This window comes from Cervus canadensis, chromosome 26 (genome assembly GCF_019320065.1).
Source record: "Cervus canadensis isolate Bull #8, Minnesota chromosome 26, ASM1932006v1, whole genome shotgun sequence".
Classification (NCBI taxonomy): Eukaryota; Metazoa; Chordata; class Mammalia; order Artiodactyla; family Cervidae; genus Cervus; species Cervus canadensis.
In genome coordinates, this window is record NC_057411.1 from 27611947 (window position 1) to 27629974 (window position 18028).

Genomic DNA, 18028 nt, shown 5'->3' on the forward strand with positions numbered 1-18028 from the left:
TATAATTTGATGATATGTCAAAAATCCTGAAATAGAAAAAGACTGTTAGTCTATTTTTTTTTTAATATGATGGTCAGTTTTTTTGGTTTTGTTTTGTTTTTGGCTGGGCTGGGTCTTGGTTGCTGCAACTGTCATGAGCTGTTTGTAAACTTTGGAGACTAATCCCTTATCAGTCACATCACTTGCAAATATTTTCTCCCGGTCTATGGGTTGTCTTTTCTGTTTTGTTTATTGTTTCCTTTGCTGTGCAAAAGCTTTTGAGTTTAAGTAGGTCCCAGTTGTTTTGTCAGTTTGGTTTTGATAATGTACTGTGGTTAAGATATCACCACTGGGGGAGGCTGGCAGTTTCCTCTTCTAAATCTAAAAATATTAGGTTTCTGAATTGGCCTCTTATACTTAGTTATGCCACTGCAAACAGCAGTTAATGTCTTACCAAATAATCATCCTTCTCTATTGCAGGGTAAACCAGCTAGATAAGCAGTATTGGAGCCTGGCTGCACTTGAGGATTACCTGGGGAGTATTTAAAACATCTTGATAGTGTGGCCTCTTACTCAGATTTTGATTTAAGTGGTCTGGAGTAGGGCCCCAGGCATTTTATGTTTTAAAAACTCCCTGGATGATTTTAATGAGCAGTTAAGGCTAAATCACTGGATTAGAGGCATGATTTTCCTATTTCTTCCTAGCACAATTTAAATGTTTCTTTTAAATAAAAACTCCCATAAAGCCAATCTCTATTAATTTCGAATGCTAATTGATAAAGGAAGTTTTCTCTAAGCCTAGAGTGTGCAAACAGGACTTGCCCACCACAGGACACAGAGTCCAAAGGGTGTAACTAGCAAAGAGTGAGGCCCCTGAAGAAGGAACCAGAGCGGCTACTTCCCAGAAAACTGGTTACGGTGAGCAGGCGCGAGCCTGTGACTGTGCTATCAAGACTCAAGAAAGGAACCCAGAGTTTAGCCATCAGCCCTCCAAGTTCCACTACAAACAGTCCTTCCTGAACTGACAAGCCAAGACCTTGTTCATGCTGACCCATCATTTTACCTGGTGAAGCTCAGTGGCTTTTGCCTTTGTAAGCCCCACCCTTGCTCTTGGTAGCAGAGATGGTCTTCATGGGCTGCTCTCAGCAGTATATTCCCATACATACTCACCCCCCAGGGCTCTACTTATCCTCTCTGAGTTATCTTGGCGCCTCAGAGTCCTTGTTTACCTTTAATCATAAAGAACAGTGTGGGAGAGGTTGTTGTGGAAATAACACATGATTTATTTGTTGAGTTTGAACTGTTTTCACGAGATAGGTCAGATATAAATGTGAATTCATTAGTATGCTTGGTCTATCAGTTAGTGAAACAGGCAAGGCAAACACATGGGTCATAGGTATTCACTTAAAATCTTTGAACTCTTCTCCAGATTGTACTCACTGATAGAAATCCAGACTCTTCTAGAGTGATGGAATAAGAAAACAAAAAGTTTCCCAGGAAGCATAGTGTGTTGCTTCCCTATGCTCAGAAACTAACCACAAATAGTCGATTAAAACAACACACATTTATTATCTCAAAGTTTCTTTGGTTCAAGAATTCAGGCACAGCTTTACTGGGTCCTCAGCTCAGGGTCTTACAAGTCTGCAGTCAAGGTGTTGACCAGGCTGACTTCTCGCCGGGAGGCTCAACTACCTCTGGAAGAATCTGCTTCCAAGTTAAGTCAGGTTGTTCACAAAATTTATTTCCTTGTATGAGGGAAGGTCCTGGCTTTTGGTACCCATCAGCTGAAAACCACATTTTGGAACCAATGTGGAACCACACCATCAACCCTCTGGGGTCTCCAGTTTGCTGACTGAAGATTTTGGGACTTCTTGGCTTCCATAATCATGTGAGCATCACAGTAAACCTTCTTATAGACTAATCCAACACCTGGCAAAATAATCTCTTGCCTGGGAATATAGCCTAAGAAGATGTATAATTTGAAAGATTTTTATGAAACAAGCCATATGCATAAAGTTTGAACCAGTGTTATTTATAATAATAACAAACTGGAAATACATGTTTAACAATTGGAGAATGACTGAATAGATTATATTACATCTATGTGAAATTATGCAGCCGTTAAATAAAGAATCATGAAGACTGTGTAGCAACACAGATGTAAATTTATAAAACACAAACAGAACATTAAGTTACATACATAAACATTATAGTTATAACAAGAAAAAGTAAATAAGGAAAAGGATACATATGTTTTGGTTGTGGGATTATACAATTTCTTATAACTTTACCAATAAAACGTTATTTTTTTTTCCATTTATTTTTATTAGTTGGAGGCTAGTTACTTTACAATATTGTAGTGGTTTTTGCCATATATTGACATGAATCAGCCATGGATTTACGTGTGTTCCCCATCCCAATCCCCCCTCCCACCTCCCTCTCCAATAAAACATTATAAAAACAATAAATAAAGGATATACAATGAAAACAATGAAGGGGTTGAATTATTAGTGGTTCTTAACTGGGATAGACCTCAGAATTTCAGAATACTTACACCTGGGTGCTACCTTGTGAAAATCCTGAGATGGGGCTGGGGACCTATATATTTAAAAATAATCTCATCCTCCATACCCAATACACAGATGATACTTTTTTCATTGAAGCAGAGTTGATTTACAATGTTGTGTTCATTTCTGCAGTACAGCAGAGTGACTTCGTTGTATATATACATTCTTTTTACTATTCTTTTCCATTATGGTTTATTACAGGATATTGAATATAGTTCCCTGTGCTATACAGTAGGACCTTGTTGTTTATCCATTCTATATGTCATAGTTTGCATCTATTAACTCCAAATTCCCAGTCCATCACTCCCCGGTCTACCCACCTTTGCAACCACAGTCTGTTCTATCTGTGAGTATATTTCAGTCTTGTAGATAGATTCATTTAGATTCTACATATAAGTGATAGCACATGGCATTTGTCTTTCTCTTTCTGACTTATTTACTTAGTGTGATAATCTCTAGGTCCACCCATGTTGCTGCAAATGGCATTATTTTATTCTTTTCTATGACTGTAGTATTCCACTGGGAGTGGAATTTATGGGTGTAGTACTCCACTGTGTATATACACTCCATCTTCTCTATATATTCATCTGTTGGTGGGCATTTAGATTGTTTCCATGTCTTCACTATTGCAAATAGGGCTCCTGTGAACATAGGGGTTCATGTATCTTTCTGAATTATAGTTTTGGCTGGATATATGCCCAGGAATAGGATTGCTGGATCATATGGGAATTCTATTCTTAGCTTACTGAGGAACTTCCATACAGTTTTTCATAGTGGTTGCACCAACTTACATTCCCACCAACAGTGGAGGAGGGTTCCCTTTTCTCTACACACTCTCTAGCATTTGTTATTTGTAGACTTCTTAATGATGGTCATTCTGACAGGTGTGAGGTGGTACCTTATTATAGTTTTGATTTGCATTTCTCTAATAATTAGCAATGCTGAGCGTTTTTTCATGTGCCTATTGGCCATCTGTATGTCTTCTTTGGAAAAATGTCTGTTTAGGTCTTCTGCCCATTTTTGATTGGGTTTGTTTTGTTGTTGTTGAGTTTTATGAGTTTGTATATTTTTGAAAGTAAACCTTTATGGGTCTTATCATTTGCAGGTTTTCCTCCCATTTTATATGGTGTCTTTTCATTTTGCTTATGGTTTCCTTTGCTGTACAAAAGCTTGTAAGTTTGATTAGGTCTCATTTGTTTATTTTCATTTTTATTTCTGTTGCCTTGAGAGACTGATCTAAGAAAACATTGGTACAATTCATGTTGGAGAATGCTTATGATTGCTTCTAGGAGTTTTATGGTGTCATTTCTTAGGTTTAAGTCTTTAAGGCATTTTGAGTTTATTTTTGTGCATACTGTGAGGGTATATTCAAACTGCATTGATTTACATGCAGTTCTCCAACTTTTCCAGCACCACTTATTGAAGAGATTGTCTTTTTCCCATTTTATATTCTTGCTCCTCTGTTGATGATTAATTGACCATAGGTGTGAGGGTTTATTTCTGGTCTCTATTCTCTTCCATTGATCTGTGTGTCTGTTTTTGTGCCAAGTCCACACTGTTTTGATTATGGTAGCTCTGTAGTATTGTCTGTAGTCTGAGAGAATTACACCTTTTGCTTTGTTCTTTTTCTTTAGGATTGCTTTAGCAATTCTGCGTCTTTTATGGTTCCATATAAAATTTTAGGATTATTTGTTCTAGTCCTATGAAAAATTTTATGGGTAATTTGATAGGGATCACATTAAATCTGTAGATTGTGTTGGGCAGTATTGCCATTTTAACACTATTAATTCTTCCAGTCCAAGAGCATGAGATATCTTTTCATTTCTTTGAATCAGCTTTAATTTTCTCTATTAATGTTTTATAGTTCTCAGTATATAAATCTTTCACTGCCTTGGTCAGGTTTATTCCTAAATATTTTGGGGTTTTTTGGTATAAATTTTAAAGGTATTGTTTTTTCTTATATTCCCTTTTTGATATTTCATTGTTAGTATAAAATGCAACTGATTTCTATATGTTAATTTTGTATCCTGCTACCTCACCAGATTCATTTATCAGTTCTAGTATTTGTGTGGAATCTTTAGGGTTTTCTCTATATAATATCATGTTGTCTGCATATAATGACAGTTTTACCTCTCCCCTTCCAATTTGAATACCATTTATTTCTTTTACTGTCTGATTGCTGGGGCTCGAACTTCCAATATGATGTTCAATAGAACTGGTGAGAGTGGGTACCCTTGTCTTGTTCCAGGTTTTAGTGGGAAGGCTTTCAGCATTTCACTGTTGAGTGTTATATTGGCTGTAGGTTTGTCATAAATAGCTTTTATTATGTTGAAATACATTCCCCCAACCCAATCTGATAAGAGTTTTTATCATGAATGGATGTTGAATTGTGAAATGCTTTTCCTGCATCTTTTGAGATGATCATGTGATTTTTGTCTTTTCTTTTGTTGATGTGGTGTTTCCCATTGATTTTGCTTATGTTGAACCATCCTTGTGAACTTGGGATGAATCCTACTTGGTCATGGTGTATGATCATTTTTATGTGTTGTTGTATTCAGTTTGATAATATTTTGTTGAAAAATTTTGCATTATAAATACAAATATCTATACTTATTAAAGATATTGGCCTGAAGTTTTCTTTTTTGGTGGTATCTGTCTGATTTTGGTATCAGGGTGATGGTGGTTTCATAGAATTATCTTTAGGACTGTTCCCTCTTCAGCCTTTTGGAAAAGTTTGAGAAAGATTGGTAAAAGTTCTTTGGTAGAATTCGCCTGAATACACAGGTGATTCTGTTGCATATTGGTAGGCAAATTCTCAGCATAAAGTTCCATGAATTTATGGAGAATAAGGAAGACATTCCAGCAACGAGCTCGGCATTGCTTCTGAGGCACCTTGGGCGACGGGGACAGAGCTGGCCTTAGTGTGCACCTGGGCTGCTGCAGCCACTGTTACTACTGTCTGTGACTTGTGGGCAATCTGAGACGTCACCCCCTGAGCAGGATTGCTCCACGAGGCGGAAGGCCTCCAGGAACTCATTGATGTCAATGTGGCCATCCTTGTTGAAGTCAATGCTCCGGGCAAGGTCACAGATGCAGTCGTCTGTGATGTCAATGTTCATATGAGAGCTGAATAGCTTCCAAGTATGCCTGAACTCATCCAGTGAGATGGACCCTTACCAGAGAGAGCAAGTCACTTTAGTGAATCAGTCTGGTTTTTCAGTGCTCATTTCCTCTGATATTCTTTCAAGGACGCCTATTCTCTACTGTTACAACAAAGACACCCAAGGCCTGCCATCCACTTTAAACAATCTCAAGAGGATCATACTAAACCACTTGGTCATTGGTTCTTAGCTGGAAGCAATTTTGCTGCTCTCCTTATAGGGACGTTTGGAAATGTTTTGAGACACTTTTGATGGTCATGACTGGAGTGGGAGTAGGATGTTACTGGTATTTAATAGGTAAAGGCCAGGGATGTTACTAAACATCCTAAAATGTACAGGGTGGGCCCCAAAACAAAGAATTACTCAAGCCCAAACGTAAGTAGTGCCATGCTGAGAAACCCTGCACTAAATCATCTCAAACATATGCTAATTTATTCTGCTTATAAAAAGCCTATGGATCTATACGTCTATGGTCAGTTAATATTTTACTAGAGTTTCAAGACCATTCCACAGGGGAAAAATAATTTTTTCAACAGATGGTAGAGGACAATTGGATATCCACATGCAAACAATGAAATGAGACCCCCACCTTGCACTACAAACAGAAATTAATTCAAATTGATCAAAGATCCCACTGTAGAAGCTAAAACTGTAAGACTCTTGGAGGAATACCTAGGTACAAATCTTTGTGCCCGTCAGTTACATAACATTTTCTTAGATACGATACCAAAAAAACACAAACAGCAAAAGAAAAAGAATAAATTGGACTTAAAAAAATTAAAACCTTTGTACACCAAAAGACACTACCAAAAAAGTGAAAAGATAACCCATAAAATCAGAGAAAATATTTGCAAATCTTACATCTGATAATGGGCTAATATCCAGAATATCTAAAGAACTCTTACAACTCAACAGTAAGAAGATAACCCAATTAAAAAATGGGCAAAGGATTTGAACAGACATTTCTCCACAGAAGATATACAAATTTCCAATAAGCACATGAAAAAGTGTTCAACATTGTTAGTTATGAAGGAAATGCAAAGCAAAACCATAATGAGATATTTCACACCCAGTAGGATGGCTATGAAAAAAAATTTTTAATGAAAAAAACAAGTGTTGGTGAGGATATAGAGAAATTAGAACCCTCATATGTTGTCAGTAGGAATGTAAAATGGTATAGCCACTGTGGAAAAACAGTTTGGCAATTCCCCAAAAAGTTAAACACAGTTTTACCATATGGTCCAACAATTGCACTCCTGGGAATACATCCAAGAGAACTGAAAACATATGTTCACACACAAAGTTGTGTATGACTGTTCATAACAATATTATTCGTAACAGCCAAAAAGTGGAAACAATCCAACTGTCTATCAGCAGATGAATGGATAAACAAAATGTGATATGTTCATACAATGGAATATTATTCAGGTATAAAAAGAAAGAAGCTGATACATGCTGCAACATGGGTGATCCTTGAAAACATGCTAAGTGAAAGAAGCTGGACACCAAAGGCCATGTGTCATGAGTCTATTTATATGGAATGTCCAGAATAGGCAAATGCATAGATACAGAAAGGAAACTAATGATTTCCAGGGAGAAGGAACAGGGAATGGGGAGTGACTGTTAATGGGAATGGGTTTCTCTTTAGAATGATGATAGTTACACAAGCTTGTGTATATACTAAAGAAGAACATTGTAAATGAGTAAATAATATGGTATGTGAATTATATCTCCAAAAAAGTAATAATATTTGAAAAGGCCTTTGGAACAATGAGGAAATAGGGTGAGGGTACATAAGACCTCCTTGTACAGTTTTTTGTAAACTCCTTGTTAACCTGTAATTATTTAAAAAATTAAATAATACTTTAGGAGTGACTGCCAAAGCTTTTCTGTTCTAGACACTCTTCATCCCTTTGTGGCAATCTCCGACAGACCTATAAAGGATATTACTGCTAATCTAATTCTTCCTGTAAGATGGTCTCATTCAGTTTGTCTTCATTCCTTTTTTGCCTAACCCCTCATCTACAGGGACAGCTCATGTGGCTCAAATACTATTTTAGTTTCTGTTTTTAGCACTGCCACTAAATTTACTCCAAACGATGCAAGGGTGGGGGTAAAATACTTGCTGTGTGTCAGAAGTAACAGGACGGTGTCTGCCTTTACCTGAGTGATCACTGTCTATGATCCTAAAAATGGTCTCCAGGTTGGATCGGTTGCGATACAGTGTTTCCAGCAAACTTGACTGTATGTTCTACAAGAAAAAAAAAATCTCAATTTCTTTCTGTCTCTTATGTTTACATTTCTCCTAATACATAATTACCACACTATCAACCCTGACAACAAGACTCCTGAAAGAGCCTGAAGGTATTTTATGATCCCTCCACCCTAACCCCTTCCAGCCTACTAAATAATCTGATGGTTTAAGAAGCACCTACCCATGATAAAAAAAATGTAAAATTTACCATGATGGTGATGGTTGCACATAGCTGCAAATATACTAAAAACCACTGAACTCTACACTTTAAATGGATGAACTGCATAATACATGAATTATATCACAATAAAGTGCTTTTTTTTAAAGTACATAGCCCAAGGCCTCATATACATTACATGTAAGTATTTAACTTTTTAAATGGGGGATAGACCTGGGTTTGAGCTCCAGTTCTATAACTTAGAAACTCTGTTCAAAGTTATCCCAGGTAGATTATCTAACCCCAGTGTTCTCTTGGGTACGTTGGTGCTGATTATATCTACCTCTTGGAGATGGTTTTGAGAATAAACTGTGAGGCAACATATATAGATCACTTAACACAAAGTCTGACACATAGGAACTCAACAGATGGTTGTTTCCATTCATCTTCCCTTTGGGGTTCTCAATATTTGGCTGTTACTGATTCAAAGTTCTCCACAAGGGGCTTCATTGTCCACGATATGCTTTCATCGACCATTTTCACACCCTTACCTGTTGGCTCAGTTTTTCTTTGGCCAAGTTCTCCAGCCAGGACTTGTACGCCAGCTTGTTATCCGTCAAGCCGCTCACCAGCTGTGGCCTCAGCATCCGCCAGGGCAGTCCCAGGTGCAGCACAGACTCCACGGCTGCAGCCCAGTCGCTCAGGGTGATCAGACCTTAGGAAAGAGCTGACTGGTTGACTCATCACCTATAAATCTTCTATCCTGACATTCTTCTTACTATCTGTAGGTAACAGTAGTGATGAGTAATGTCACTATTCTTGTTGGTTATGGAAGAGCTGGCTGGAAAGTAGGGTTGCCAGATAAAATACAGGGTGCCCAGTAGATCCAATTCTCAGACTACAGAATATAGGTATGTCCCATACATTGCATGGTATATACGTATATTTAAAACCTATTTGTTGTCTATAATTCAAATGTAATTAGGTATTTTGTTTTCATTTGCCAAATCTATTTGGCAATACTCCTGGAAGTCACACAAGTCTTGTAAATAATGTCATTATATATATAATATATATATATATATATATAAAATGTCATATATATATACACATATACACTCACATACACACATATGTATGTATATGTAGCATTAGTTATTTCTATGTATATGAAAAGATAGTGCTATGATTTTAGTACTGTTACTGCTATTTTTTGAACTGAGCTACATGTAGTCAGAGTCCATTAGACATTCCACTGAGTTGTGAAAAGACAAATTTTCCAGCTTGGGTAAATAGAACACAGAACAGGTGATCACACACTTATTGATGAGAAACCAAATTATTGGTCTTTTTGGTCTTGGATCCACCCTTGTAACCTGTCCCCCATTGCTTTTTGCCTAGTTCTGGCTTTATTACCCTTCCCTTGACTCCATTTCTTTTCACCATCTTTGTTTATATTTAGTCAAGTTTACATTCTGTTAAAAGCTTAGAATCAAAAAATTTAGAAAAGATAGCTAGGACATCAAGTTGAATAAAATGGAGGAAGTAGTCAAAGAAGTCTTCTGGTCATTTAATCCTTAAGCCAATATTTATTTGCTAATTACTGTGAGACAGGGTTTTTGACCAATTTTCTTCCTCTGTGAATATTTTACTTGATTAGTCTTACCAGTTTCATCTTTATCACGCTTCTTAAATTCAACAAGAATATCTGAGGAATGGGCAAATAACTTCTCCCGTAGGGCTCTCAGAGCTGACTCCTCCACTCTGCTAATCCTGGTACAAGGGATGACAGGGAACATGAAAAAAAAAAGAATCACTATTGAAGAAATCTGTTCAGTCCCTCAGTTGTGTCTGATTCTTTGTGACCCCATGGACTGCAGCACGCCAGGCTTCCCTGTCCTTCACTATCTCCTGGAGTTTGCTCAGACTCATGGCCAATGAGTTGGTGATGCCATCCAACTGTCCTGTCTCATTGAAGAAGCAGCCATTCTATAAATGGTGACCAGATAATCTATCTTTAGAAGTGCTAAAAAAAAAAAAACCCAAAACATTTTAATCATGTTTGATGAAAGTCTTCCTTGAAGTTTAAGGTACTTCACATAATAGTCTCCACAGACCCTCAGAAAAGTGTGAGTTGCCTAAAAAATTCATCTCAAATTTCATGGGTATGTGAGTGTATGTACTTTATCTGGAGAATATTTTGTTTTATCAGAGGCTAAAAAAAGTATGAGAGCCCCTAAAAGTTTAAGAGCATTTAAACTATTTTAAATGCAAAGCATTTAAACTATTTCTGGTAGATCATACTCATTGATGGTTATCATTCAGGGATGGCATATAGCAATGACCTTGAAGGCTGTCTTGACGCACAAGTCTCTCTGTTCCCTACGTCAAGCAGCACATATTGAGCTCTGCATGGATCATCTGATTAATCCTCCAATACCCACTGAGGTAGGTACAACTCTTCTGCCCAGTACAGTATAAGCAACTAGCCCAAAGTCACATAGCTAACAAGTAGGGGGGCAGGTATCAGTCTTGATAGGTGGACTCCAGGCTGGCTAAGCTATGAGGCATGGATTTAAACCAAAAGTAAATAGATGCTGGGGATTCCCTGGTAGTTCAGCAGCTAAGACTCTGAGCTTCCACGGCAGAGGGTGCAGTTTTGATCCCTGGTCCAGGAACTAAGATCCTGCATGCTACACAGCACAGCCAAAAAGTTAAAAAATTAAAAAAAAAAAAGGATTCTGAATGAGGGTTCCCCTAGGAAAAAAAATGTTATCTTGAGTTGATGACCACGGAGACATATGGTTGGTCAAAGGCATTTCCCACCTTACTTCTCAGTTCTCCATTTGTGGTCCAGAGTGTTGAAATTGTTAGACAGGTGACTTCCATGTAAATTAGGGGATGTTGTACTTGCTTTAATACAATCAATGAATATTTTAAAAAGCTGAGTGTTCTTTAGCTATGGTATTAAAACACGGTATTTATAGGATTCCTCACAGTGACTCCTTTTGCAGTGGCAACACCTAAATCACTCGGAATCATGGTATTCCAGGTGCTGGGGTCCCACCCCCTGGAGATTCTAATTATGGAAGGCTGGGACGAGGCTCCAATAGCTTGACTTTTTTATAAAGCTCCAGAGACCATTCTGCTGCATAATGGGTTTGACTATCATTTAGTGAGCTAAGTTTTCACATCATACTTCTTTTTGAGTGATGCTGGCTCTGATTGTGTAAAACCTGAGTGTTTAATAACTCTTGAGTATTTAATAACTCAAGAGTGACTTAAAATAATGCCCTTTTATAGCACTCACACAAAAGGCAGATGCTAAATATTCTTGTGTTCTTTTTCCACTAGATTTATGCTGACTTTGATTTCTAACTTAGTTTGATAATTAAAGAAGCTGGTTCAGCAGCATTACAACTGTATCTTTTCAGCAGCTTATACACTCCAGGGCCAGCTTTCAGTGAGCAGCAGAACTGTAGAGCTGTTATGTATGTGGGTTCTGAAATAAGATTGTCTGGGTCCAGGCTTACTTTCACCACTTACTGGCTGTGTGACCTCAGATCACTGATTTAACCTCTGTTCCTTAATGATCTCATCTCTAAAACTGAAATTAGTAACACTGTATTTTATAAGCTCATTGAGAAACAATATATAAGTTCTTTGTAATAACACTTAGTGTATATTCAATAGTAAGCTCTCAACTAATATTAGAACTCAGGATCATCTCAACAGAAGCCATTTAAATAATATTATGTGCTCCCTTCCCAGGAAGAAAGAAGCACTGGTAACAAATGTGTGCAGATGAGAGTCCATCTGCCAAACCCCGAGACAGTGAAGGAAGGTTTGTCTGTGGTTGACTGGGTATCGCAAACACTTTAAGAATGAAAGAAAAAGGAAGAGTGATCCTGGAATGATTTAGTGGCCTGTCATATGGATTTCACCTAAGACATACCCACTGAGAATAATTTCTGTAGGAAATAAACATGTCACTTCCATTAATGATGGGTAGGCAGAGTGTATTGGAGGAAAAGAAGAGCCCCTGTTTTAAAGTCTCTTCTAGGTCCTAGTGCTGACATAGCTAAATTTTGACTTAGCATCTAGATAAATTTAACAACATTTGCGCTTCACAGTTTCCACAAACACTATAATTCTCTTTCTGAAAATCATTCATTGAAAAGTCTTGCCTTTGCTTCATGGTAAGCGTGTGGGTTGCCTTGTTAGCTTGAAACTGCATGATGTGTGGGGTCAAGTCTGGCCCCAGTTTGACATAGGCTCCTCTGTTGCTGCCAACTTCATAGTAGTTGGAGGCAGAAAAGATGGTTAACACCTAAATCAAAACAGAAGAGAGATGGGCATTCAGGTTCACTGAAGAACAGTTCATCCTCAATCCCATAGGGCCCAACCCAATTTGGGGGGTGACTGTTCCTTCTATTCCTTCTTGATTTCATCTATGTTGTTGTTGTCGAGTTGCTAAGTCATGTCTGACTCTTTTGTGATTTCATGGACTGCAGCCGCCAGGCTCCTCCGTCCATGGTATTTCCCATGCAAGAATACTAGAGTGAGTTGCTATTTCCTTCTCCAGGGGATCTTCACAACCCAGGAATCAAACCCGGGTCTCTTGCATTGGCAGGCAGATTCTTTACCACTGAGCCACCAGGGAAGCCCAGTTTATTTATGTTAAATCACTAATGCTAGCAGGGCAGGAGTTGTGACTCAAGTAATAAAGACTTGAATTCTGACAGGACATCCACAACATGTTCTCTTCACATTTTTATCCCAGTAAAAAATAGCAGCAGTCATAGATAACGCTTTATTTGGTCTGATTCAGAGGCCCGATAAACTGGGATGGCCATTACAGCTAGTAGGCATATCAGCTATTATCACTGGCGTTAAGCCTCAGAGCAGAGTTTACTGTGGAGTGCTGAGCCTCCTGAGATGCCCTGTGAAAAAAAGTTTCTGTTGTTGATACACTGGGAAATGCTGGACACTGTATCTCTTCTTCGGGATTCACAGTGAATATAGGAAATTAAAGGCTCTGAAAAGTTCTGCAATATAGAAATGTATACAACTATTTAGCTTAGATCAAATAATGAATCCTCTTAGAAGAATTATACTTCGTGTACTCTCTTACTTTATGTCTCACTTTTAATTGAACATTAAGGGAATGTAGTATTTTTTTTTCCATTTATTTTTATTAGTTGGAGGCTAATTACTTTACAATATTGTAGTGGTTTTTGTCACACATTGACATGAATCAGCCATGGATTTACATGTATTCCCCATCCCAATCCCCCCTCCCACCTCCCTCTCCACCCGATTCCTCTGGGGGAATGTAGTATTTTAATCATAGCTCTGCCAATATGTTTATCTAGAGGCCTGTTGCCATTTTTGTCTTTGAAATTTTTTTCGCCAAGAAAGGCAAGATAGCATTTTTTTCCTTCCAGATTGAGTTGGTGTAGTGTATTCTTGGTTATCAAAATACTCATAGCTTTGGGACTTTGAAATGGTAAATATTCATTATGTGTGAAACAGCAGGATATATAACTGTATGATCTTAATCATTAAAATGGATGCTTAGTTGTGAAAATACACAGATGAGACCTAGAAGGACATGTCACACGGTAAACTGCTTGTGATTATGAAGGACTTTGTTTTTTGCTTCTTGTGTTTTTTGGTTTCTTATTATGCACATGATAACTTTTAAGAAATAAATGTTATTTTAAAAACCTTAAAAAAAAAAGAAATGCATACAACTGTTTAACATTCCTGTTAAACACTGTTTACATTAGTTGACCTCAAGCTTTGTTTTCTGCATGGAAACATGTAATTCTCCTGCAGGGTTAGTATTCCTGGGAATAGTCTTATTTTAGTGGCATTAGACCAGCAAACATTGACGGATTTGGAGATACCCAGAGATTTAGACAGGATGTTAATTATGCTCCCAAGAAGACAAACAATCCTGAATTCCTGCCTGGGGTGCAGTGCAGAGATCCTGTGACCCTGTCGTGTGATTGGAGACCTGTGACAGTGGGCAGTGTGACAAGAATAGCGAGGTGGCTGGGGAAAATACCCGGCCACATTTCCATCCATGAAATGGGGCTATATCTGCTCTTTACTTTCCTCTCAGGGTATGTACTGATAGGTAGTGGCCTCAGTCAAATTTTGAGTTTTAAAGAGGCTACAAATGCCAAGGATAAATGACAGTAAAGGGCCTTGTTGCTTTGAGCAAGTGGGTAACAAATACCAGGCTCAGCTGTTTGTGAGAAGCCAGGGCCTTAGCTCCTCCATGCCCTGGAGGGGGAATAGGACCACTCCTGTGCTGTAGCAGACGCCTGCCCACCTTGCGACCATGGCAGAATTCATAGCCTTCAGGTTTGCACTCGTGTGAGCGGATCAGGAGCTGCAGGTTGTACTTCTGTAGTAACCGCTCTGTCACATTCGGCCCAAAATAACAGCCGCCGCCTCGAACAGTGTTGGCCCTGCAGCCCTCCTGAGCCATGGGGTCACTCCACAGTATATCCACCACCTGGAGAGAAAAAAAGGTATGTTTTGCGAAAGGAGAGACTTGCATTTTAAAGTTTCATTTCTACGTGGATGTTGAGGTCCCGATCAATAACTCAGTGTCACCCAAACTGACCATCTTTTTCTTGGAGGTTCCTAGCCTCAGAATCACCTGCGGTTCCTCCTCTTTCTCACCACCCACCGCCATCCAGTCAACCAGCAAGTTCTGCTAATTTTAACTCTTAAGTAATTCTGGATTCTCTCCTTTTCTTTTCTTTATTCAAGGAAGCATAAGAAGCTGCCATTTTTGTAGGTCAAAAGTGGTTGAACAAAATGAGTTCAAGTAGTCCTATTAATTCTACCACAACAGATCACCAGTAGCAGCATCTCCCACCTAGATCACAGTCTCCCTGCCACAGTCTTGCCCTGGCGAAATAGCCCCCATTTGACTGCCAAAGTCATCTGTTTTGGCAAGCAGTGTGCATTCCTCCTTAGTATCCATTCTCCTCCCTCTTCGTTGCTAACAGAACTCTTAGACTGGGGTATTTGGCATGGCACTGTGCCTGGCTAAATACGTGCTTTTCCACTCCCCCTTGCCGCTTGGGCTGGCCATGGGATGCAGTTCTGAAGATTCTGGAAAAGGCTCTAGTTGCCTGCAAACAGAGGACAGGAGCTGCTGATATGACACTTCTGGCCTTGAGCTGCAGCAGCCATCTGATATATATGTCAGCTATGCATAAAACAGCTTCCGATAAATTGTGGCTTACCTTCTGCCCCCAGTGATGCCGAGTCACTAAACCAAGCTTACTCAGACAACAGAGTCCACCTGGCCCATCTCCCAGCTTTTATGAAACTCCAGACTATAGGCATCACTAGGCAAATACCGGGCTTCCCAGGTGGCACTAGTGGTAAAGATACCAGCCTGCCAATAGAGAAGACCCAAGAGACAAGGGTACGATCCCTGGGTCGGGAAGATCCCCTGGAGGAGGGCATGGCAACCCACTCCAGTATTCTTGCCTGGAGAATCCCATAGACGGAGGAGCCTGGCGAGCTACATACAGTCCAGTCCGCAGGGTCGCAAAGAGTCAGACACGACTGAAGCGACTTAGCACACAAGCAAATACCAGCTTGGGTGCTCTGACCTCAGGGAGAGAGAAAGAAAGACGGCAAGAGCCAGGAGGAGATTTGCTGGGTTTTGTGAAATCCTTGCTTTTTGCAGAGAGCGGCGCGGGCCCCACCCACCTGCCTCCACTCCTCCGGTGTGGGTTCCGGCTGCTCCTCGGCATCTGAGTCCACTTCTGACTCCGAGGCCGAGGGCTCCTCCCTCTCCTTGATCGCCGGGAAGCCCGCTTGCTGCCGGCACCTCTCCAGCTCCAGGTCCACGGAGTGCCGCACCCGGCGGGAGAGCTCCTTGGGGTCCAGGGGGACGCCGCAGGGGACGCTGGAGGAGCGCCCGGCCCTGGGGGCCTTGTGGGTGCTGGGGCGGAGGGGCGAGGAGGGCAGAGAGCGGCTTTGGGGCAGAAACCACGGGGAGGGTCTCTCGGCAGAACCCGTCTGGTTGGCTTTTCCCTTCTCCGCCTGTTTCTTATTCTCCTTTCTTGTTTTGTACCTCATGGTGGAGACAATCTAAAAGTGGTCAGAAAAGATACAGATGCTTCAATGAAACATCTTTGACAGCAGCGCTTTGGCATCAAGTCAGTTGGGCCCCGTAGATTGTCCCGACGGTGACAAGGTCAGCACAGAACTGAGGCTAAGCTTTTCCAAGCTCTTATCGCAATTTGATATTGCTGCCATTCAAACACGTGATCAGTGGGCTTATACTTTTGGTTTGCATTTCATTTTTCTAGTTAATTCACGCTTATCCTATCTTACAACAGTACTGGTCTGTGACAAGTTAAAAATTTATGATACCTGGTCCTCCACCACAAATAATTGGAGAAATGCTAACCTGTTTCTAGGAACCTAGTGATTTTAAGATAGCACCTCTCAGAAGGCGAGCCCTCATTGACTCTCTTGTTCCACAGATGCGAACAGAAGGGGAGGAAATGCAGCCTTGACTGAGGATGGCTGGAATGGGAAAAACCTGACACCTGCTATAACTGGCCATTCACAGGAAGGGCCTGCTGAGGAAGGACCCGGGAGGGAACAGGAGCACCCCACTTCAACCTGGACCTAATCGGGAAGATGCTCTTCTTGCCAAAGGGACCGGGTGTGGTCCCTCTCCCTCCCTCAGAGTCATCATGGTACTGGGACCAAGCTGACAAGCAGGAGGAATTCTGATAATGAGAAAGAGTTGGTTCAGGTCATGGAGCAGACCTGGGGCATCCAGCCAAAGGCAAGAGCGGCCATTCCCAGCATGCCCAAGTGCCACAGCATCCACAGGGACATCAAGGGACATCTGGTTCACAAAGGAAACTCTTCAGGTGTGTAATCAAGGAGCAAGAACTTTCTGCAAATAGATCTAAGGACTGCAGTACAAGAAAGCCATGTCCCGGTGTGGACGGACTGCAGGCAGAAACAAAGAGAGGCACTTGACGTGGCTCGGCAGTACCCAACTGACATTTGAAAGAGGGATCCCGATGGAAGAGATGAGAACAGAGGTTATTCTGTAACACTGGACAAGGGTTAATTACTTCCTAGGCAGTTCCGGCCCTGGGCGAAGAGAATGCAAGTCCACAGTGTGAAAGGACTCCTAACCACCTCCTCCCCTCCCTGCTGCCACCTCACAGTCAGGGCCAGTCCACCAGTCCCGCCGCTCCCAGTCCTCAGGTAACTTTATAAGGATGGTATCTGCTTCAAGAGGTGTCCCTGACTTTTATTCTTAATGATAATAGTGTTAACATGTATCAAGCCTCTTCCAAATAGGTGCTATCCAGGGCCCTTTTGTGAATACACTGATTAGCCTGAACACCCCTTTGCAGTAGCATTCTCACTTAATAGTGTGCGGGCTCACTCAGTCATGTCCGACTCTGTGATCCCACAGAGTCTGCAGCCCACCAGGCTCCTCTGTGGGATTCTCCAGGCAAGAATACCCTAGTGGGCTGCCATTTCTTTCTCTAGGGGATCTTCCTGACCCAGGGATCCCACCTGAGTCTTGCGTGTCCTGCATTGGCAGGCGGGTTCTTTACCACTGTGCCACGTGGGAAGCCCTCACTTAGAGTACAAGTAAGAACCTCAAGGCACAGGGATACTAAGACTGCACTGGGATGGAATCTGGATAGCTGACTCTAGACCCCCTGCTTCTCTAAGTTTCTAAAATGGTGGGTAAGCGTTAGTGAAATCCATTTCACCTGTAACCTACCTTCACTGATCAAGGCTGTTGTAATTGTCACTACGGAAGACATGCACGTCCTCCAAGAAGCACGTGGCCTAAATAAGATGTTTGCCCGAGTTGTTTTTTGGGAAC

General features: G+C 40.6%; 1 protein-coding gene across 1 annotated transcript in view; it reads right to left on the reverse strand.

The window, feature by feature from the left end:
* Nucleotides 1-5063: 5063 nt before the first annotated feature.
* The window catches only part of PPEF2 (protein phosphatase with EF-hand domain 2), a 40127-nt gene continuing 27162 nt past the window's right edge, over nt 5064-18028 (reverse strand). The window contains exons 11-17 of the mRNA XM_043448378.1: nt 15865-16248; nt 14462-14647; nt 12306-12448; nt 9785-9891; nt 8670-8833; nt 7871-7958; nt 5064-5718 (exon numbers count right to left, since the gene is read on the reverse strand). Coding sequence (XP_043304313.1) covers nt 5465-5718; nt 7871-7958; nt 8670-8833; nt 9785-9891; nt 12306-12448; nt 14462-14647; nt 15865-16248 — 1326 coding nt within the window. The 3' untranslated portion in view covers nt 5064-5464. The remainder of the gene's footprint in view (nt 5719-7870; nt 7959-8669; nt 8834-9784; nt 9892-12305; nt 12449-14461; nt 14648-15864; nt 16249-18028) is intronic.